This window comes from Scomber scombrus, chromosome 19 (assembly GCF_963691925.1).
Source record: "Scomber scombrus chromosome 19, fScoSco1.1, whole genome shotgun sequence".
Lineage (NCBI taxonomy): Eukaryota > Metazoa > Chordata > Actinopteri > Scombriformes > Scombridae > Scomber > Scomber scombrus.
In genome coordinates, this window is record NC_084988.1 from 27335110 (window position 1) to 27359417 (window position 24308).

The following is a 24308-nucleotide window of genomic DNA, read 5'->3' on the forward strand; positions in this document are numbered from 1 at the left end:
TGTCAAAACGTGCAAATTCTTTAAAATGATATTCCGCAATTATATAGTCAGCAATGTGTTTACAACATTTGAGCAAAGAGAGGCTCTGAAAAACAAATGATGCCTGCATTTCTTATGCAATGCATTCATATAGAAATAACCTGTGGTATTATAAATATTAAGCATATTCAGTTTGCAAATTTAGATTTATCTCTCCAAATGAACTAATGTATTTAATAAACATAAATATCCTTAGAATTATATTAGACTAACACTATATTAAAATGCAATCTGCTATATTTAAAAGCATTGTCATGATGAGAATCAGGCTAACATTTCGCAACCCATGTATCTACCGAATTTCCTTTTGGTACAGTATCTACAGATTTACCAAGCCTGCTAGAAATGCTTCGTTACAAGTATATTTGTCATGTGCACATGTGTCGTGATCTGGATTTGACTTCGCTACAAGAACAGATGTGACTTGAAGTAAAGAGTTTCTGCTGGGACAAGCTCAACCGTACTCTGGTGGAGCGAATCACACATGTGATAATCATTCTCAACAGTGACTAGTTTGCTTGCAGTACGTGGGTCAAGTTTTCACTATGGTTATTTAAACTGTCCTACTATAAATTCTCGGTTTAAAAAGCTGGTATTTTGGCTGGTATAAACAAACAAAGGCTTCCCATATAAAAGATGGGTTAAAAAAAGAAGACACTGAAGGGTCGTTGAATTACCTGTACAATAATGGATCACATGGTAAATTCAAAATTCCATTCATAATGTCCTCTTTGGACTGCACCAATTCCATTCGTCCAACAGAGTCATGTCATCTTTAAAGGTGCAATTGAGCCTCACTGGATAGTCTGTGTGTGTTGTATCCAAGCTTATCTGCCCTTTGTTTCAGTAGCTGCAATGGCCACTCATGCATGTTAGTGCATTTGAGTGTACATGTTAGTGCATGTGAGTGTACATGTGAGTCCCATGTCCTCCACGTCCATTTCCAAGATGGAGGCTGTGTCACAAACTTTCTCTAATTACAGCAGTTCACTTAAATATGTTTCTGAAAACATTTGAATCAACAAATGGTTGGTTTTCTTTCTCTCTTTTCATGAATGCACACCTTTGTTTTGTTTGTTATGTGTATGTGATTTATGATACAATCAAATTCAACAGAAATATCGTTTCATTTACTAATACATTTCATCGATTTAACATTAACATCTGTTGAGCTACTCTTATAAAACTCAACACTTCTTATAGTTATATTACATTAAAAGCCAAATAAGAAAGGTATGCATTACACCCATTGAGCTGCTAGACGACTTTTGATGTGAAACTGCTGTACAGAAAGTGTTGAATTTTATTGAGAGAAACATTACGATATTCAACAAATGGCAAAGTAGCAGTGATTGCAGCAGAGTGGTGATCATGACATGACTTTGTTGTACTGGTGGGAATAGTGCTGTGGAATATACTGAATGTACAGGTAAACAACAGGTCAGGCTAAAAGATGTTAAATCAATGTTTTAATAAGTGATTTGGAGCTTACTCATTAAGTTTAGCAACAGAGGTGCAAGGTGCACCAATACCGCACAAGAACACCAGTAAAAATGTGTTTCCTTTCTATTATAAGACAACTTTGGTGTGGTGTGTCATGTTTTAAAAACTCCTTTTAATGAACCAAGTAAAAAAAAAAGCTAAACCTCAGTTTGGTTCAGACAAGGGATGTACAGACATTTTCTGAAGTCTTGTCAAGTTAGGGCTAGAATTCATCTCGGTGCACAATGGACATATTCTCAATGTTTATCTACAATATCATTATATTATTAATTCATTCAATTGACTGACTAAACAAGACCAAAGAAGATAGAGAAGCATAAGAGAACAGTTGCAACAATGTTGATGTTTGCATAGATTCATGTGGCTTTTAGTACATTCCTTGTTTGACACTTACACAGCTGACTTTTTATAGAAGTATAGGGTAATGAATAACTATGTTATATTGAAATTTCATAAAACATTTTGGAAATATGGCATCTTAAAAATGTGGAAATGCTATTTTAAGGGTTAAGATTATTCTGTATTTGATGTTACATATGTTGAGTCTTAATGCAAACAGAACTTACTGTATGTGCAACATGACATGAGGACATACTACTAAATTGTGTCTTTGGTGTATTTGAAAAGTTCAAGAACCTCTTGTTATTTCTCTTCTGAAGAATTTTAAGGGGCACGTGTTGCTTTAATATTCACCTGTATTCTCTTTAAATGTTCTTTCTTAGTTGCACAAAGAAGCCAAGGATCTAGCAGAATATATGGATTCAGATCAGGGCTGAAAACTGAGGATTTTGGTAAACTTACTTACATAAACTTCAAATGAATAAGAATGTAATAGTAGATGTATTCCTTAATAATAATAATGGATTGTGTTCATAAAGACAGTTTGACATCCTCTGGTCTGCACATATGTAAAAGAGCAAAAGGCTTGCGTATCCCATAATAAACTTGTCTTAGCATACACAATTCTTGACTATGCAAAAGCCTGTATACTATGTAATATTACCATGGTCCAACATGACTGATTAAGCAGAAGCTAACTTTAGCTTAGCTTAGTATTGCCCTCTTTTAACAACAAAGCCACAGCTTCAATTCTCACAGCTGTTACAGCTGGCACTTAAGAGAAGCTTTGTAGCGGTGGTGCAATCCAGTATTACAGCAGTTTGTGAAATACATGGACACAAATGTTCCTTTTTTTTTGTGACATTTGGCACAACTTTCAAACTAATGTATTTCATCTGGAAGTATTTTTTTTCCTGTCAGTCAGGACAGATTTAATACTGCTGTCATTTTCTGAAAGTGGGCTGATTACATAAAACATAATAAATGATCTGGAAGATCTCTGACAGCAAACAACCCAAAATAGTAGTTGGACTTCTTTGAAAAACTTTGTGTCTCAGAAACAAAGGGGAAATAATTCAAACTGATGATCTTAACTTTAACCAATCATATTATTGAATTACCAAGGACATTTTCATGAGTTTGTGTTGAGAAATTAATTGATTTTAAAGTTATCTTTAAAAAACAATCTTAACAGGGTGAGGAAAAAAGACTGTGTCCAGGTGGCAGGTGATCTGGACTGACTCGGCTATTAAACTAAATTGTAGGTAAAATAGTAAAAATAAAGAGATAAACACAAAGATAATCTTGTCATTAAATGTTGAATAATGTAGCCTCTGTGCTCCCCAGAGACTGACAGAAAAAACTAAAACATTGTACAGGCACAAAACATATTTCCAACTGAAATACATTGGTTTAAAAGTCATGCTGAGTGAGTGACTCCTGACTATTTCATGAGCTGTTATGAGACTGGGTTGGGTGATGCTGCTGATTTAACAGATGATGACACATTTACAAAAAATGCTTTTAGTCTATCATTTGGTTATTTGATCCCTTATCATAATGACTCTGTACAGCTGCCTTTGAGATTCTTCAGTATGCATTTCACTGTATTCTTTTCTTTTGAGTCTGATGTTGGGTGGCAAAAAGATCTGTCCTCACAGTGAGTCTTTTACATGCAACAGAACTGTATAAAAGGAAATTCAAGTCATTTATGAGCTGTTAAGTAAAGGACACTGTTTTTTAAATCTGTTCAGAAAGGAAACGTACAATTTGGAAATTTTAAATTTTGAACCAAAGTGTTTTTTGATAGTGAATAAGTAGGGGTGTGACGATACACTCAGCTCACGAGATCGAGACAAGACGATATTTTAACTATATTTTTAAGAAAACTTCAATGAGGAAATACATGACTGTTCTTTTATTTAAAATTCACAAAATGGAAATTTAATTGAATTGTTTGAACTAATCATCTTGTAATGAATTACTTTAGTTCTACTTTCTAAATATATAATGATCATATGCAGTATGCAGCACTGTAAAAGGTTTCCCCATCATCATTTTGGTATTTATGGAAATAACAACCATAAATACAAAAGTTAGATACAATCACAAATACCAAATATATAAATATATACATATAAATTAAATAAAGAATCAAATTATCACAAATTATAACATATTGCTAATAAAAAAACACCCTGTATCACATAAATACACAAGTAGAACAACATATAAATTGTGTTATAATTTGGTAGTGTGACTCATTTGACTTTTGTCATCATTAGGCTTCCATAGCTGCACTAGATTCCCTGCTCCTCCTACTTCAGGCTCTCAGTGTAGAGACCTGAGGTCAACTTATCACTACTCCTCTCCTACAGCTGACTGAGATCTTCTCAACAGGTAGAAGCTGTAACAAGGTTAATGATCCACACGTGACATTATAAAGAGAAGACATGATGTGTGAATGAGTGATAGAAAAACGATCGTCTTTTCTTTCTTTTTTTTGGCGCTCCCCTTAATTATAGCTTCGCGAGACAAAATTCAGTTCGACAAGAAATATTGTCGCAAAATATCTCGCGATATCTCGTGGCACGAGATCTCGTCACACCCCTATGAATAAGCATTTGCCTGAACGGTGCATCAATGACAATTCTATCACCTTTTTTTTTTTTTTTTTTTAACTCATACATCAAAGTATAAAATCTGGCTGCTGGAAAAACAACCATCATTGTTCATGATAATTCACTGTTTCACAGAGGTTACAAATTCATTCCATGCAGTAGCTTCTGATCAGAGGCTGGCGCAGTTTGACCTCATTAATCATAATGCTGAGAGGTGTTGCCTAGAAAAATAGAACCCTATGAACAATGGAGTTGTTCAAATATTTAAAGATATGCTCCCTGGTTTGTGTCAGCAACATTTAGTGACCACAATTCTTTCAAAATTCACTGTCGACATTAAAAATCTCAAGTGATTTTTGAAACAATTTGAAGCTATTGGTCTGTCTTAGAAAATCAGGGAACATATCTTTCAGAGTGGGAACAATACCCCTCAAATCCCTATTACAGCTATTACCTCCTCTTTCTGCTTCTGAACAATATCAATAGCACAGTGGCAAAGAGTAAACAAACATTTGGACTTTTTTTTCAGTTTTGATGGCAATATCTCCTCTGAGTAGACTAGAGTTTTACTTGTACAAACATTTCTGGGGATCAGAGCTGTTAAGGATGGGGTTGTTGTTTGAAATGCAAATCCAGTTTCAAATCTGTGTAATGAATCAGAATACTTTCAACATATGCTAACATTAAGATTAACCTAATTTACTACAGCTGGTTAAATGATTGGTTGTGTTTTTATTTTTTTTTATATATATATTAAACAGTGAAAGTGATGGAACATGAGACTTAAAGATACTTAAATGTTTGTCTGTATTGCATGTTGTTAACAGAAAATAATGAGAAGAGATAAAAGGGGTGATAACCGAGTTGTTAGAGTTTGATGACTCAGGGTTTTTTGCCAATCAGACCTCAACTCTACTACACAGGCAGAAAATATTTCATGGGCTTACATAAACTTCAAAGCCAAAGAAGAAAGATGAAATGAGCTAATAGTATGAGGTACTACGCTGCCAAAGAAAAAATGCTGTCCAAAAAATATATGATTTATTTAGGTTTTTTTAGAGACCCCGTCTTCAAGTGACATCACCCTCTAGCTGCCATAATGAGTATGAAGGGAGAAATAAGATTACATTATTATAAAGCAACAAAGTCCACACAGGGAGGAGGCTGGGGTGGATCATTGTTTCTTTCCAAACCGCAAATCAAAACTGTTTTTTTAAAAACCAGGACCCTGCAATCTCCTAAAGTTAACCATGTGGTTATTATTGTAGTTATGACAACAACATTAAGGAAGTAGTAACTCTGGTCCAAACTGTGATCAGGTCATTTATGGGCCTCAACCTAACCAGACCTAAATCATAGCACTGTCACATGTGACTTGTTATCGCTTTGGAAACCACAGGTAGATAATGTTGTCCTGCTGATGATTTGGAGGACTTGTTGGATAACTAGGTTACCAACAGTTGTTGGCCTTAAAGGCTTTGGCTGCTAATTTACTATTATTTTCTAATAGTCAACAAATCTCATATGTAGAGAAAAAATCTATGTGTATCCAAAGTCTGATATGTCTTATTCCTCTGTGGACAACAATGGAGGTCTATGGCAAAGAAGGATAAGACATATGAGGCTTTGGATACCCAAACAATACTTGTAAGTAGATCAGTTCATTGTTGGTTTGGCTCTTGCATGTGAGATTTGTGGACAATAAGAAAAATATAGAAAATTGGCTGAAATATCCTTAAATGTCAAAGTCATTATTTTAAATAAATAAAAGAGTATTTCAATGCTGCCGTTGCAAACGCCAGCACAAATGGTGTGTTAAATTCATTAAAAGGGTGGTATTAGTTTAAAGGCAAATGGTTCATTAAAGTCAAGAGAGCTTATCCCCTTGGAAGCAGTCCAAAATGCTAAGGGTTCATTCATATACATTTTTGCTCTGGGGAGTATGAATTTCTCAGTTTATTATTTGACAATCTGTCAAATGTCACAAATATCTTGTGTACAAGTGGGAATTTAGGGACATTGAAAACATTAGGATCAATCTCTTGGCAATCATGAATATCCACAATAAGATGTCTTGTCATTGGAATAAGATGATGGTTAAGCGAAATGTTTTATTTGGCCATGGTGATTCTCTAAAGGGGAACAAGAATTTCATAGTGTATTTAATGCTATATTAACTGGCAGCTGCTTTGAACAGGACAGACTTACATCCCCATTTTTTCAAGCCTCATCACTAGCTGGCAAGCTTAATTTCAGTTTCTTTTTTGCCATACGTGTTTGATAAGCTGGTATTTCCACTGTAAGAGCAGCTCTGTCTCTAGAATATACTTGCAGATGCAAAACTCCAGTCACCCTTCTTTGAGGTACTGGTTTTATAGATACAGATAACCTATCCAATAAACCAGATTGAAAAGGCCAAAAGCAGTGGGGAAAAATATTCTTGAGTAAGAATCAATCTTGGAAACTCGTACATGCATCCTGTTTTCACGCCAGGCACCTGAGCGGCAGTCATCGAAACAGCAGAAGAAGCTGGCACAGTCTTTTCCATCCAAACACTCGTAGGCATAGTCATCCTCCTCATGATAGGGCACAATGTTGTTCATCTGTAGCAGGGACGTGCCAGGGCGGATATTGACCATGCTAGATGCTTTTTGCTGTGGAGAAAACCATATAAGTATTGTAGTAAGTTACCATGACATCTATCTACTGAAGATCAGCAGTAAGTGACTACACAGAAGGTGTTAAGGTACATGGTTGAGCATAGGTCACCTGTGCTTGATGGATTTACAAGAAATTTTCACTTGTTAAGTACCTGTGTGTTATTGTTGGCTTTAGACTTCTTGGTCTGTCTGTTGCTGGTGAAGTAGTGCAGAGTGCCGTACTCCATGAGGGCAGCGAAGGTAAAGATGAAGCAGACAGAGACGAACAAATCCATAGCAGTGACATAGGATACCTTGGGGAGGGACTTCCTGGAGATGGTACTTAGAGTTGTCATGGTGAGCACTGTGGTGATACCTGTATGGAATGTCATAGAGATACATTTTTAAATGGAATACGGTATGTGTTAAACTTTTTCCCTTCATTCGTGTCCTAGATGATGAAATTGACAGAATATGTAACAACCAAAGCAAAATTTATATATTTTTGAAAAAACTGTGCAAGTGCATGGAGGTTTGAGAAAACCAGTTTTGCAGTTAGAAGCACAAGCTTACCCTACGTTCAGACCAAACGCGATGAACGCGACAAAATCACGCGACAAATGAGAATCTGTTGCGCTATCGCTCGAGTTTCGACTTGTGACCATAATGTAAAATTTGTGTCATCGCGCGTGTAGCGAGCCCGCCCATTTTCACTAGATAACAACAACATTGCTTCTTCAATCATCAACCATGATCACTTACTCTTTTCTCTCATATGTGTCCCTGAGGCTCCTGAGGCTCTTCCATTTCCTGCGACACACATCAACTGACAGAAACACACGTAAATTAACTGTTGAATCTATGCCGGGAGAGCCAGCTGTTTGTTTTTTTTATTCTTCAAAACTTTATAAGGGAAAGCCAGCTGGGCTATACGTCATGACGTAAGTGACGTCGGGAGAATCTCAATGCTGATTCTGAATTGCACAGCGTCACGCGATGTTGCCGCAAAAGTTCAACATTTTCAACTCGCGCATGGACGCGATTTTCGCGTTCATCACGTCGCGTTATCGCGTCGCCCGGCCCGAATTCGCATCTAATCGCGCGTTTGCATTGACTTAACATGTAAACTTGTCGCGCGGCATCGCGCTTGGTCTGAACATGGTCTGAACATGTTATTGGTCCAATAACATTCATGTACTATTAATGCATTCAGTAACCTACACTTCTTCCCCGGAGTTGTCTGTGCTTTCTCATCTCACAGGCAATCTGGGCCTGTAGACGTCCGGATGACAGATTCCAGTCCCGGACCTTCTAGCCTCAATGTTTATTTTCAATGTGCTACTCTCTCTCTCTCTCTCCTATTCTTCCTCTCTCTCCCCTCTACCCCAACCGGTCGAGGCAGATGGCCGCCCACTTTGAGCCTGGTTCTGCCTGAGGTTTCTTCCTGTTAAAAGGGAGTTTTTTCTTGCCATTGTCGCTAAATGCTTGCTCATGTGGGAATGTTGGGTCTCTTTATAAATTAAAACTTGAAGAGTACGGTTTAGAACCTGCTCTATGTGTAAAGTGCCTTGAGATAACTTTGTTGTGATTTGGCGCTATACAAATAAAGATTGATTGATTGATTGATTGATTGAACGCACCTTTAGCCTTGGAGCAGTGCAGCACAATCTGGAAAAAAGTCTAGAACAGGAAAAATACATCTTTAATGTCAGCAGGTGGGGCTGCTGTGAGCTAATGGCCAGAACACTTAAAAGGCTAAAGAACCAAGTAATGGACTTTCCAAATGTAAACTTCACTTCACTTGCAACTTTCTGCCCATTGGCAAGAGTGCAGATGAACAGGTGACTGTCCTAAATGAAACAAAAAGAGTAACGTCTTTGAAGGAAATCCAAAATTGAAATTCCACAGAAATCAGTGGTATTTTGATTATATTGGATTTAGTGTTAGATCGTGTCTGCTATGGAAGCAAATAAGGGTCATTACTATTTTGAGCTATTTTGAGCTAATTTCACAGCTTGGAGTTGTACCATCTGTTGTGCATATGTAAACATAATTGCATGCACATATCTGAATGTGTTCATTTGTTTAAAAAAGAAAAAAATATCTTACCAATTAAAATTTGTGAAAGTGTAATGAAGTTTTGAAGCCGTAGAAATATTTTCAAACATGCACAAAATATTTCTAGAGCTGCCAAATGTTATTATACATTCACAAACTTGAATTTGTGACTTTTTCCCTCCTACAAATTCAGATATGTGCATGCAGTTTTTTCACGTGCACACTAACAGTGATATCTGTTGGCTGTGAAATTATTTGTGAATATCATTTCACAAGCTTTCAAAATGTTAATGACCTTTATTTTCTTATATAGTCTTCCCCCATTCTGTGCTATAAAGCATAGGATAACTGGGTGAGTGTGCAGTTCAACATCACCTTTGAAGCCCTCTGAGTATCACTTCCTGAAGTTCAAAATGTTGCCTCTCTCTAGCAGATTTTATTGATGGTCACTTCATTTAACTTCATTTAACCTAAATGAAGTGACACGTTTAATATGACTCTAACAGCTCTTACATGATTGCCATGGTCTAAATTCCTACATGTAACCCCCATGATTCAAGGCTAAATGCCCATGAATCAGTTAGCACTAAAAATGCTTTCAGGCAAGCAAGTCCAGTTGCCTTACTGTAGAATTTCTTGATGTCCCGTGACCTGGATGAATATCTTCTAGGACATTATGATTTACAGAGCTATTGATCAAGTCACAAAGTAAATGAACACTCTGATGCATTTTTGACAAACCTAAAGATGTGCGGGCTGGGACAGCATCCTTGTTGATCCAAAAGGAGACCCAGGACAAGACAACGATCATACTGCAGGGAATGTAGGTCTGGATGGTAAAGTAGCCCATTCTCCGACTCAGGTCAAAAAAGATCGTCAAAATGACATATTCCCCTGAAAAATGAACAAAGTGGATACAGATATGGAGTAAAATATGAAGAAGTCCAGAAGGAAAAGTGAGATGTTCAAAGAATTTAGGTAAGGCAGGGTAGAGCACAGTCTGGGATTTATTGTAATATGAGAATAGAAAGGGAAGACTGGCAACACGTGGCTCTCACCTGACTGGGTGTGCGCCACGTCAGAGGTGTTCCTCAACCCTACAAAAGCAAACTGGTAGAGTCTCCAGTACCGCTGGTCTGCTACCTCCACTGCTCGTCTCTGCCACCGGTACATGATCTCATTCTTTGGATAACCATCTATAGGAACCCCACCCCCCCCACCCCCAACACACACAAGATACATTATCAGTCTTACTGATGCCTATAATATCAAACAGGAAGCTCACATCTGTCAATCACAGGGGGACATTGTACCATGGCAAGGCAAAGGGGAGCATTCAAGATGAAACTGACCGCCCCAGTCTCATTAAATTTCTTCAAATGAGCATGATGTCTTCAAATGCAAATAACACTCTGTACACTATGGTATGATGTTGGGCTTTGATGGGCATTCTTATAATAGTGAGTAATATGTATTCTGTGCAGGTGTAAGTGACTGACTACACCCAAGCTATGCACAGTCTAGAAGTATACTCTACTTAAAGGTGCTTTGAGAAGGAAAGAAATCCTCTTTGGCATAAATACATTTGTAATGAAGTTTGTTTGCTGAGGCCACAGTATGTTATTTGACTTAAGCTTGAACTGTCTCTGAATTTAATTGTTTTACACAACAAGTGCTTGGTTTTGAATGAAGAGGAAAACACTGTCATCAACAAATATTTTTGGCCAACACATACTCATACTTAAACTAAAGTATCTGAAAATTGTGTGTTTTCTTTTCTGTGCCTCCAGAATGACCTATATGACTGTTCTGGACTTGGGTAAGGTTTGGTTAAAGTTGCCGTAAAAGACCAGTGAGTAGGATTTAGGGGCATCTAATGGCAGAAATGGAATATAATTTTCCATAAACTAAGTTTTAATGAATGTATAAACACCTGAAAATAAGAATAATTGTGTTTTTGTTATCTTAGAATAAGCCTTTTATATCTATAAAAGGGAGCGGGTCCTCTTCCGCAGATTCTGCTATCTTGCACAGCCATGTTTCTACAGTAGCCCAGAACAGACAAAGCAATCGCTCATTCTAGAGAGGGCCTTTTGCTTTTCACAGCCACCATAGGTGTCCTACATGCTTGGAAGGGGAGGGGGAGGGTAAGGGGTATTCAGTTGGTTGCCACTAAATCCTACACATTGGTCATTTGAGAGTTAATATTGACTGTTGGAGACATGATGTGGTCCAAAGCCTCTGTCCAAAGTCCTGATGTAGAAGTCACATGCTTTGACTTTTGATCACTCCTCTTCCTTTAAAAGTTTTGCAGTGGTATACAAATGTCACAGTGCTTCCATCACTGCTACTGAGAAAGTATTATTGCACAACTGTAAATGGATGCTCCTTTGTAAGTAAAATTAAAATATATGTTCTATCAGGCAATCGAACAAATGACCAATGCTGTTGCATTTCAGGTGAGGTATCTTCAGTTGGTAAGCAGTTTACATAATTACCACAGCTTTTTGCTCATTTGATGAAATTTGTGCAACTGCAATGGTCTTCACATTTGTCCTCAACTCCATGGAATGGTCTTTGAATTTTTCACTGGTGTGTGGAAGATTGAGGTCATGACAAGACATGAGAAGCTGAAGCACAATGCAAGAGACGAATGAAGGATGACACAGACAGCATGAATCAGACTGGGAGAGGGTGCATAATTCATTAAGTCTGCCAGAGCAAATGGGACTGGGTGACCTCCTCTCTCCGCTGGTGGAGCAGATGATAGATTGGTACAGGCTTAGAGAGGGCAGCCTCAAGCAGATGGGCCTTTTGGCAAGGAGAAGGAACAAGGCTTAGTCTCTATGCTAGCCAACAGAAGCCCCTCTCACAGGGCAAGTTACGGAAGTTGAAGTTGAGATGACAGGTTCAAAAATGGGAGGGGAAAACGTTTGACCACCTACAGCTTGAAAACTCCAGTGGACACGAGTGCTCATCCATTGGAAAGTTATGCAGCTTAAGGTAACACTCCGCATTAATAGTCAACCTGACAGAAACAGAATTGTGACAGAGAAAAAGCAAGTCTCAGCATTGTGTTTTTTCCCTCCCAAGTGTGACTGAACATAGTAAAGATACTTCATGTTCTCTCTGTAATTACAGCAACAAATGCGGAAAAAATGATGACAGTTAGACCATGCTTTGACAAATTGTGGCCATCTATAAGAGAACTACATGACAAAATACAGATGCACACACTAAAGCTGCACAAACAACAAAGATTTTTGAGGAGCTGATAGTTCAACAATAAAATGGCTACCACAAGGATTAGCAAACTGGCTACATAATTGTCCTACCTCAGTGTGTACATCACTCTTCCATTGCTCCATAGCCTTAGGAGGCGGTTTGGAGTGGTGATCCAGTGGGCATCTGATTTCCGGGAATTTCTGAAGAATGTGTCCGGAATCCATATTTTGCCTACCATGTTACTGTTGAGCATGAGCAACTTCATCGAGCTGTTGAATTTCAGTCGGCTGTCATACCATGTCTGGGCAAAGAAGATATCAATGGTGTATTCCTGCAACACAGATAGAAAACCCATGCAAATACTGTAATACCACACAACTGTTTAAAGAAGAATATTAAAGTACCAGCGTGTAGGATTTAGTGGCATCTAGTGGTGATGTTGCAGATTGCAATAAACTGAATACCCTTGTGAAAAATGTAAAAGGCCCTCTTGCTTTGTCTTTTCTGGACTACTATAGAGACATGGCTGTTCAACATGGTGGGTGAGGACTCCTTTTTAGATATAAAGGGCTTTTTCCAAGGTAACAAAAACACAACAATTCTTATTTTCATTCATTCTATTTCTTCCATGTCTGTTCCTGTAGATACCAATAAATTCTACACACTGCAGCCTTAATATACAGAACGACATAAAAGAGAGTTGCATAACGATTGCAAAAAAGAAATAGTTTTATTTCTTATTTACTCCAGGATTCCAACCACATCTTACAGTCAGCAGGACATAAAGTGCTTTAAATATTGGATGGACTGCCATGAACATTTGAAATTTTGGATAGACATTAATTTCCCTCAAAGGGGAGGATGAATCCTAATGGCTTTGTTGAGCTTTCTTCTAACGCTATCATGATGTACACACTGTTGTTTTCTGAATGAATTGTCTCAACAGCTATTGGAAGGATTTCCAGGTACTTTCCCAAGTGGAAATGCAAAAAAAACCGAGTCGAGGCAAGCTGAGTCGAGTCGTGCTGGAACTGTGTAGTGGAAAAGCGCCATTACCCTCACCACCAGGTTTTTTTCACATTCAACCACGTCTTTTAGTCATCTTTAGTGGATGGAGATTTAGTTAAAAGGTATATATCTCTTGAAACCCTGATCAAACCCTTCATCACAGCTGCACAGTTGGATGGCTGCAAGAGGATGTTGTCACCTCAGCATTATGAGGCTGTGTGCAGTTTAAGTAGCATTACAAAGAATGGATTTCCACAGTCATTTAGTATTACCTATAATGTTATATTTACAACAGTACAGACATTCATGGCTCCCATATGATAAATCTAAATGGTGACCTACAACTGCACATTACTGTTGTTCTGTAAAAACACATTGTTAAACAACATTATACATAATTACAACATTAGCAAGGGGTTCGATCCCACCATTATCCACTATCTTTACATCAGCAGAGAAAAATAAATAAATAAATAGAGGACACAGTCTCACCATGTTTATGGGGTCTACTGGTCCAATGCTGTTGACATACACAGCTGTTTCGATCACTGTTGGCCTCACTGAAACAACAGAAGACATACTGTACTGACACAGAGAGAATTAACATTTATGAATGTTTGTCAGTTGACATCTGAACAGACTTTTTAATGCATTATGCCATCCGTCCTTATCAACCTACAAAGTTAGCTACAGCAAAGTACATCATTCTATGTTTTAAATACCAATACATCCCCAATGTTGCCTAAATAAAATTCAAGACAGTGGTGTTGATGTATACAGTACTGCTTGAAAGTTTGCCCTATCTGACCCCTTTCACACAACAAAACATGACATGTCACTCATACACGATCATATTTCTGCTCTACTACAGTCTAGCCAATGCATGAACACCTTTACATTGATTGATTGATTGATTGAGATTTTTATCATGGTGTATGCATATGAATATGGCCAGCCTACATGGGCTTACAAGAAACCACAAATTCATACATATCAGGGTTAAAGTACAGTGTACGCCTTTTCAAAAAACAATGACCAAGGACCGAGGAAATGGAAGCTTCCTAATCTACTTCCTAATAATCAGATCAATATTATCCCGCAACATAGACAAGAAGTCTTTAAGGTACTCAGAATCATGGAAAGTTGGAACGTCCTAAATGTCATGAAAACTTATCAAAACAATACATTTTCTGATGAAGACTGTGTAAAACTCTGAAATGACTTCTTAAATTGATCATATAAATCAGCACTATTGTTGTCATTGCTGTATCTAATTTAAAATCTCCATGAAAATGTAACTAACCACATACTGTATGTTGTGGCTGTCAGGGGAATCAATCTCTGTCTTACCTCTATACATACAGTATGTACATTCTTCTCAGATCCATCAAGCTACCTACTGTATGTGACTTTTGAAGCACAGCAGGAAAACAAAACAATTATAAATGGTACTGTACAATGTAATTTCAGTGACATTGGTTACACTATCATATAGTTTGCTACCATAAGCCATCATAAGGTACTGGTCAGACTGGACCAAGTAAGGCTTTGCAACACAAATGAAGTGAGCAATTGCTTTTTTTGAATAAGAATTAAAGTTTTCATTTGTAAGAGCAAGAATATTATACAAGAAGATGCAGGCTTCTCCCCAGGCAATAGCAGTAGAAATTGTAATTTCCCAAATGTGTACATGCAAAGAAAAGGCACTAACTCAAACTGAACAAGGCTGTTTTAAAATATATTTTGAATTCCCCTAATTACTGTGAGCTGAGTGAACATCTAACACAGTCCCCACAAAACACATCTCCAGAGGATGAAGTTGACTTGCCTCCAATGTCAGGCCGCAGTTTGTTGTCGTAGCCCTCCAGCAGTTTATTTAGAATCAAAGTCACGTCGCTCTCATAGACCTTGGGTGATAAAACCCAGGTCTTATTTATGGGTACATCTTCATAATCCTCGTCTTCCTGTTGACTGGGCCCAAACGCTGCACTGTGGAGTAGCAGAAGAAAAAAAGAAATCACTGCAAGAAACAAAGAAATATCATACAGAATGTGGCTGTGCGCAGATGCCCTAATAATAATAATAATAATAATAATAATAATAATAATAATAATAATAATAATAATAATAATAATAACAACACTAATAATAATAATAAATATAATAATAATAATAATAATAACAACACTAATAATAATAATAAATATAATAATAATAATAATAATAATAATAATAACAACAACAACAATAATAATAATAACAATAACAATAATAATAATAATAATGATACAAATAAAATGATTTTGTTTTTTTGTTTTGACATGAAAAAGTTCATGTATTGTTACATTATATATTGGAATTGGTTGTCAAAACATCAAATACTGTTTCCCTCAATGAATGTTTCACTCAATTATATTCTTTTAAGGTCAAAACATCTTAAACAGCACTTATGACTGCTGTATACTGAGCTCAGTTTCACTGTGTTGTCAGGAGAAGGGGATTGCTCTGATAAGCGGCAACACAGAGCTATCAGGACGCTTTGCTCTCACACACGTTGCATTAATAGTCAAACACACGCAGTAACTCTCTAGCGCGCGCTCTTGCTTGCACGCTCCAGATTCTGGGAGATTGGATCTCATTTGCGGGTGTCAGGGAGCCGCTATCAATATGCGGGAGAGTTGGGATGTCTGACTTTGTAGTTTTATCACATGCAAAAACAGATTTTGTACGGGCACTGCACTAGTATGTAATGAATGTCAAAGAATGAAATTCCTCAAAATATTCAGGACCTTTAGGGGGTTCAAGAAAATTTGATGTTATTCACAAAAAACTAAGCATTCTCACATCATTTTAAACCTTACAAAATGTATAAAAAGTCCACACTTGTAGTTTTTCATATTACACTCAGGTATTAGCAAGAAGAAAAGTGAAACAAATATACTCAGTGATGAAAAAATATAACTAAATAATGTTTGCAGAGCAGCAACAGTAATGTTTACCACAGCAAAGTCACTATATAAACTCAATGATGTGTCACAAATGTAAAATGTCAGAAAAATAAATAATTTTCCCGACATCAAAATACTGAGTGAAGTTAAGAAAGAATGAAGAACACAAACATCAGTCAGAAGCAGTCATGTATCTTCCTCTCACTGCTGCTGAAAAGTGAAACGTGGAGGTGCCAAACACTGCAGTTATAATGGTCACTTGTTTTTGGCTGGCTCCAAAAGTGAGTCAGTTCCACAACAACAACAACAACAACAACAAACACAAACATGTTTACAGCCTGGTACACAAAATGGTCTTAGGGCCAAATCCACAATGAATGGATTGTGCCTGCTAACAGCACTGCACAACACCATTCTCTGCAATAGCAAATCTGCTCTGTTTTCAAGTCCTGTCCACATAATATTTTGTGCTAATGATACGCCAATGCAAACACGCCCATACAGTTCTGCAACTGAGTGTTATTTGCCTTGTTTTGTGTCTGTTTGTGTCTGTAAACAGAGCGTTTTTCTCCACATTTCAGCACACAGATTGATCCATAATGAAAACTGCAAAGACTGCACAATAGCCTCAAATTGCACAGAGATGCCCACACAGAGCTCTCTACAATCACAAACCATTTCATGTATTTTGCTTGTTTTACTATATCATTATCTGAACTATCAGAGTACAGCTATTACTGAGACACATGCAGGTCTGACACATTACATTAATGTCTGAATCTTACAATAACGTTGTTCAGGTGTCACTGAATGGATCTGGTATTTCATAGAAACATCAGCACTGATGTTCTGTTTGTTGTCCACAGCTGGCTGTGTGTCACAGCTGGCTGTGTGTCACAGCTGGCTGCAGCATCACATAGCAGCTGAAACAATAAGTGAGTCTCCAAACTGAGAAAGAGGCTGTGTGCATTAAGGCACGTGACACAGCAGCAGTAACTTCATTAACACATCAGGATCTGATAGTAATTCATATTATGTGTTCTGCTGCACATCTATACAGGCCAGCTGTTACACTCAGATTCAGGTTTACATGGTGGGATGGTTTTAATAAAACAGAACTTATGGAATTTTGCATTTTTGCACATTTTTGACACAAATAAATTATTAGTCCAATGTCTGACTGATTTCACTCTTGATATCATTAAATATCAACTGGATATCTCCAGAGTAGTAGTGCTTCAGCCTCTCCACAGGTGGAGGTCGGCACTCTCGGAATAGGACAAATTGTGAGAAACAGTTCAGTTGGCCACTTCTGAAAGACTTCACCCAAAGAAGATACTGGAGCACATGTTGAGCAATTTATTCAAGATTCAAACATTCCAACGCTCACTGATTCTTCATCAGAATCAAAATGTCATGGCATGGATTGAAAAAGTTAAATACCCTCCTCCATACACAGAACAGTCTCTTATTGGTTAATAAGAATTGGAGGTTATCAATCAATAAACTCATACATTGACAGCACTCATTCAAAAAGGGAAGTGTTACAAAGTGAATCAATAATTAACAGACTTTTACTCATCACTGTAAATGATAGTTAGTTAAAACAATATCTTTAAATCATCATCAATTCACTTTAACGGAAATTAGATGAAAGATAACAGGCTGAGTTCCTCATGAAGTCTTTACGGTTCAAATGTATTCAGTGTCTGCTGCTCAGTGAAGTTTAAGTTACATGCTATGTGATTCTTTCTCAGTCATGCATGATGCACACCAGTAATATTACTGATGAATTCTTCTCTACTTTAAAGAGTTCTAATCAGTGGGTGGAGTCTTTGGTTGAAATAGAAAACTTGACTTTTCCTAGCACATGGATGCATGGCTGAATACTTTTCAACCTCATTTTTTTATCAGGTGCGTCTGACAGAACAGGTACACTTAGAATTCAGTCACTCTTTCCATGCATAACTAGAACCTAACGTGTACTTTTATGCTTCAGGTTGCTTGAAGCTCAACATGTGGAACTGAGTTGATGGGTTTCAGTTTCTACAGTTACCCACAACACCATTCTCTGCAAAGAACCACAAAGATATATACATGAACCAACTTCATCCTAACGTGTGTAACAGCTGCACTGTGGCTGAGCTCATCTACTGTGACAGGGTCCAGGAATCAAAGGGCCACCGTTTAAAGAGAACTCATGTTTGTGTACGATTCCCATCTTTGCCAATTTATATAATATCATTACAGGACTCTCCAAGGACAAAAAATACATTTAGTTTACAAAGCATGCATTTGTTTTGTGCTTATTTCAGCAAAGAATATAAACACAATATCAGCTGTCTCTGCAAACACTGAAAGCTATTTATTTTGTTATCATTGCAGTGAATTTCCCTGAAGTGCTTTATCAATCATCTTGCTCTTTCTGCATTGAGAAGTAATCAAAAAACATATTTTCAATCTAGGAAAAGCTTAAGGGCGTCTCAGATGTGAGTGTGAGTCACATACAAAGCATCCTCTGGGTTTCAAGAAGATGACTTTGTGGATCCCACTGGAAAAGGAACATTTTAATGGTGTAAGTTAGGAATGAAACAGCTGTAGGCAGATGTATGCATGTGTTTTCAGCTGCCCTGCTACGTCGTGTCTATAGCAGATGGTTCCACATGGCTGAACTCTCAGCCTGTGCCAAGGTGTGTTGCTGCTGATGAACATGGAGCTGATACTGTAAAGAGACCTGAAGACTTGGCTCAAAGCCCAGACTGTGAAATGGCCTTTTTCTGGACAACTTGTACTACGAAGGATACAATCTAAACCATGGCACAATAACCCAGTGCAGCAGAAACACATCTCATCACTCTGTGCCTCATCATTATTTACAATTTGATTTATTTGATTTATTTATCATGGACAGAAATACATCATGTCTGCTAAACATGAACCATGTGCAAAAAAATAGCAAAAACAACTTTTTCTGTAATTTTGTTTCCACATATTTAGAATGATCTAATGCTTTAGAGCTTAAATCAGTGTTGGTCTAGTAATAATCTGTCCATGTAACCGTCATCTTAGTCCACAACAAGATTTCCATGAATGTTAGTATAGATATTAAATAGCCCTCAACTCATTTTTTTTGTTCCCTAATATCAGTATCTGCCCCAAACATCCAGTATCAGTCAAGCCTGAGAACAAAGTTACGTACATTTGTCCCAGTGTTCACAGAAGCTTCAAACCACCAAGGATGCCATTCATTATGAATTGAGAATTGCTGGCCCACCACTCAAAAGTTTCCCAGCAGCTACAGCATGTTACAGCTGAGGAAGGTTCAGATTTATGTCCTCTCACACAAACCACACTTTTTCTATTTCCTCCAAAAAAAAAGAAGCACATAGTTGTTTCTGCTCCACTCAACTAAACACAATGCACTTCATCATGCACCAGGGTAGTGGCAACATGAAAAAAAGACATTTCTAATCAGAGCTAAGTATGTAAATTCATACTAAACATAGAAACTCCTTCAGACTGCCTGCCTCTCTGTGTCTACAGTATAAGAACAGAGCTGTAGAATGGATGGAGACATTTTACTACACAATGACAATTTAGTCATGTAGTAAAAGGGCTAGGTCCTTACCTAGACGGTGAGTTTATTTTTAATTAATATTCAAGGCCAATAGTCCATCAGCTGTGTGACTTAATATCTGCACTGCAAGGTCTTTCAGAGCACACATACACTGTAAACACATGGAGACAAACTCCAACACTGGGCCAACAGTGGTGTAACTTCATCACTCAGTCAGTGATGGATACATTCAGGTTGATAGAGCTGCTCCAGCAGCAAGCAGCAATCACCACAGCTGACGACATAGCTGATATTAAAATGTCTAAATGTCTTCCTCACTCAGTTGGTTCCAGTCACACTCTTCATGTGGAAGCTGTTAGAAGCAGTGCAGCTGGACACTGGGGCTCAGCCTTCAGCACTGAGCTGTAGCTGCTGCTTGAGTTCAGACCAAGTTTAAAGTCACACAGTGAGAACTGGTGAGCCACTAAGTCTCTTTGCTTTGATTCTACATGTTGATTCAACTGGAGACTGTTAGTGATGATTCACTGATTTTTGCGCCAGTTAATACTGTCTCAGCATGTTCTTCTCTGGGGGAATCTCTCCACTGTCATCTCATTTGTTCCAGCAGCTGCTCGGCAAGCAGAGTCTTTCCTGCCACTTGTGGATTATTAGGTCAGTATTAAGTCCTATATTGTTTGAACAAAACTAAACTTTTGTTGTTTGGAAATCTTAAAAAAAGTTCAAGTGATGATAGATCATTTTAATATAGAAATAGTATATGTAAATACATTTAAACTGACTGTGATATTAAACCACGAGTTCTGATGGAATAAATAAGATATGTCTGAGCAAAGTAGGCGAGGAATGTTGCAGTTCATTAAGCACTGTACACTATGTATTGTTCACTTGTATCACTGTGTCTGAATTAGTGCGTGGAGGCGTGGGACCACACCTACAAAAAGCACCTTACAATCATTATGAATCCTACAAAAAAAAAACCCTCTCTCCCTCTCCTTTTCATTTCTTCTTTCTCCCTCTTCTCCTTTTCTCCCTTTTCTCTCTGTCAACCTCTCAACCCCAACTGGTAAAGGTTCTGCTTGAGGTTTCTTCCCGTTAAAAGAGAGTTTTTCCTTCTGCTGTCACCACGTGCTCATGTGGGAATGTTGGGTCTCTGTAAATTAGATTAAAGAGTTCGGTTTAGACCTGCTCTATGTGTAAAGTGCCTTGAGATGATTTTGTTGTGATTTGGCGCTATACAAATAAAGATTGATTGATTGATTGATTGATTGATTGATTGATTGATTGATTGATTGATTGATTGATTGATTGATTTGTAACAAAGTTGTGTTTGCACAAATCTGAAAAATATCATAGTCAATGTCACATGGGTAAAAAAAATGCACAAAAAAGGTAAAGAATTGAGGAATGGTAATGTTGTGATTTGCTTCCTTATTTCATATTCTTGATTTAAAGAGATAGAGTTTGATCTTGTATGAAGAGGATGAACATAGAGGTTTAGATGTGTATGATGGGCACTGGGGCAGATGGACTATGTGAATCTTAAAGTTGATTCATTATTATAGGTTAGTGATAGGACTAGATAAGCATGTTGCTTCTTACTCCTTTTTGGACTTTTTTTTTTTTCATGCTGCTTACGTATGTTCATTGTTCATTTTATTGCTCATGGCAAACTTAGTGCAGTGAAGCATTTCAGAGAAGTGGTGGTTGGTTTTTGGGGTTAAAGGTATATAATAACATGTATAGTCTGCTGTACTTACTGTAGTGGTTCCTAACCCTAACACTGATGAGGTTTCATTCAGGGATGGAGATGATTGTATTGCACCGTGTCTGTGTTTAGTTTTTTACTGACCAATCATAAAATAAATAAAACATCTTGATGAGGTGCAATGAATGGAGGCAATCTGTTCACTTTACATTATGTACATTTCAGATCAGAATGGTCAAATGTAAAAATGTTTGGGTTTGTCAGTCACATTCATGAGCAAAGGAGTTTGACAGGCAGGTTTCTAAATAAGAAGGTATTAAGATGCATTATGGGAAATGTAGGATCCAGGAGTATCCACACAAGAACTTAAAATTAAAAGCCATGTTAGAATAACTGTTGCATCTCAGTTTAAGAATATTATACATATCTACAGTTGGTGTATGACCGTGTATATGCAACATGGTGTGTTGAGTAAAGAAAGTGTCTACTCACTACATTGGCTGCTTCTACCTGGCATTCAGGATACACAGCTGGAGGAGCAGGCCTACACAATCCACACCTGTGTGTGCAGCTGACAGAGGTGAGTGAACATCTGTGTCCTCCAAGCAACAAAAACATCCATCATCCCATAAACCACATGACATCCTACTGCTATGACATGAAGGGTTAGCCCCCCTTTATACTACCAAAACTCTAATTAAAGCCTCGCTGTCTTTGTGTGTAAAACACAATCAGCGGGGCTCCGCACACACTGGACAATCCGACATGTTGCTCAAGGTTACTTCATTTCAGTAACATTCCGGATGAAGCAAGGTATCAATGCCTCTCCTTTGCCTCTCCCAGGCCCAGCTCACACACACTCCTGATCCGCAGGTAGAACACAAGATGCGGAACACAGTGATTCCTGTCGAGGGCAAAAGATGAGCCTGAAGGAGGCGGTCAACATCTGCAGCCTTTCACCATGACAAACCTTCCTCCTGTCTACACGATGGAGACACATCAGTAAATACTTACCAGAGTCCGAGGAGAGCGAAGAGCAGCCAGGGGTTCATGGCTTTGTCCCGCACAGCCCTCACAAGCAGCCGCTTCATTTCTTGCTCCGCAGCTGTGAAACGACTCACGGAAACCAAGAGGAAATGTGCTTTTTTTTGTCGTCAGGTCGCTTATGAATGCAGCAGATCAGGGTTAAATGTAACGACGGCAGCATGTGAGAGATGCATCCATGGTGTGTGTTTGTGTGTGTGTGTGTGTGTGTGTGTATGTGTGTATGTGTGTGTGTGTAGAGGGAGGATGGAGCAGAGAGAGTGAGGATGCTGCCGGGGACCGCTGACTCTGCTCTTCAGTCCATCCGCAGTGCCGCTAACAGGCTCCCCCTCTCACACACGCTGCTCTGACAGTCTGCATCTGCTTTTTCATAGTGACTGAGCTCATGCTTATTTGTGTTGTTAGTGTGTCTGTTATTATTGCCACTGGTGTTTTTTTTTTTATTCCAGGTTTATCCACAGAGGTCCGTATGCAGATTATACGTCCTGCTTTACATTCAGGGTTTAATCCATTTACAGTGCAGGAGCTGCCATGTGCATCCATACATGCAGTGTTCAGCTACAGGCTGTCAGACTCTAAGCATCTTCAGCAGTTGGAGTAGGCTTATCAGCATCTTGCTCAAGGGCACCTTGACTAAGTTGCTGGATCCCAGTCGGATCTCAAATCAATCAATAATTATTCAAAAATTTTAAAAAGAAGAAAAAATAAACATCTCAAAGAGTGGATACGTCACATCATTAGGGCTGGGCGATATAGACAAAATCATTTATCACAATATTTTGGACTGAATACCTCGATAACGATATTGCTGTTGGTGTTTTCGCCATATTTATTTATAATTTCAGTAATATGGATCAAAGTAGGTAAAGGAAAAAATACAACAGTCTTAAGTTCAGATAATGACATCACTTTACTATAATGCAGCCTTTAAAAGAACTAACGATATTACCATATTCAAAATCTAAGACGATATCTATTCTTATATCACGATATCAATATAATGTCGATATATTACACAGCATAACACATCATACAATCATACATCAACTTATCAATAATACATCAAACATATCAATAAACAGTTGTATGAAACAAGTATCAGAAAAATCTCCATACACACTGTGTTATATTATATTGTTAACATACACACACGTGTGTGTCTCATGATGGAGACTATGAAGAGAATAAGTTATACTGTAATTAATCTGAATATGAATTATTGATCTCATATTGTTGAATTAGACATATTAGAGTTTAAGTATGAAGAGTAAGAATATAAAAGCTTCCCCTCTGGAGAAGGATTGTATAAATATAGAGATGTGTTTATACAGTATAAATGGGAGTGAGATTTATACTTTAGATAAGTGATGTGCATATACCTACACACATACCTGGACTGACTGTATGTGGTATTCATCCTTCCATTGAAGTGATGTGCGTATACCTACACCCCTTCAATGGAAGGATGAATACCACATACAGTCAATCTAGAATAGAATTTAAAATCCTTCTCCTCACTTTTAAAGCTCTTAATGGTCAGGCTCCATCATACCTTAAAGAGCTCATAGTACCTTGTGTACCTACCAGAACACTGTGCTCCCA

The 24308-nt window shown here is 37.8% G+C and overlaps 1 protein-coding gene across 1 annotated transcript; it reads right to left on the minus strand.

Annotated features, from left to right (window-relative positions):
- Positions 1-6874: 6874 nt before the first annotated feature.
- gabrg1 (gamma-aminobutyric acid type A receptor subunit gamma1) lies at positions 6875-22753 on the minus strand. The gene is made up of 9 exons (XM_062439848.1): positions 22677-22753; positions 15261-15421; positions 13925-13992; positions 12535-12755; positions 12145-12227; positions 10258-10395; positions 9941-10093; positions 7315-7517; positions 6875-7156 (listed from the first exon to the last, which is right to left on the minus strand). The coding sequence occupies exons 1-9, from the start codon at positions 22751-22753 to the stop codon at positions 6875-6877; spliced, it is 1386 nt and encodes a 461-aa protein (XP_062295832.1).
- Positions 22754-24308: the final 1555 nt, after the last annotated feature.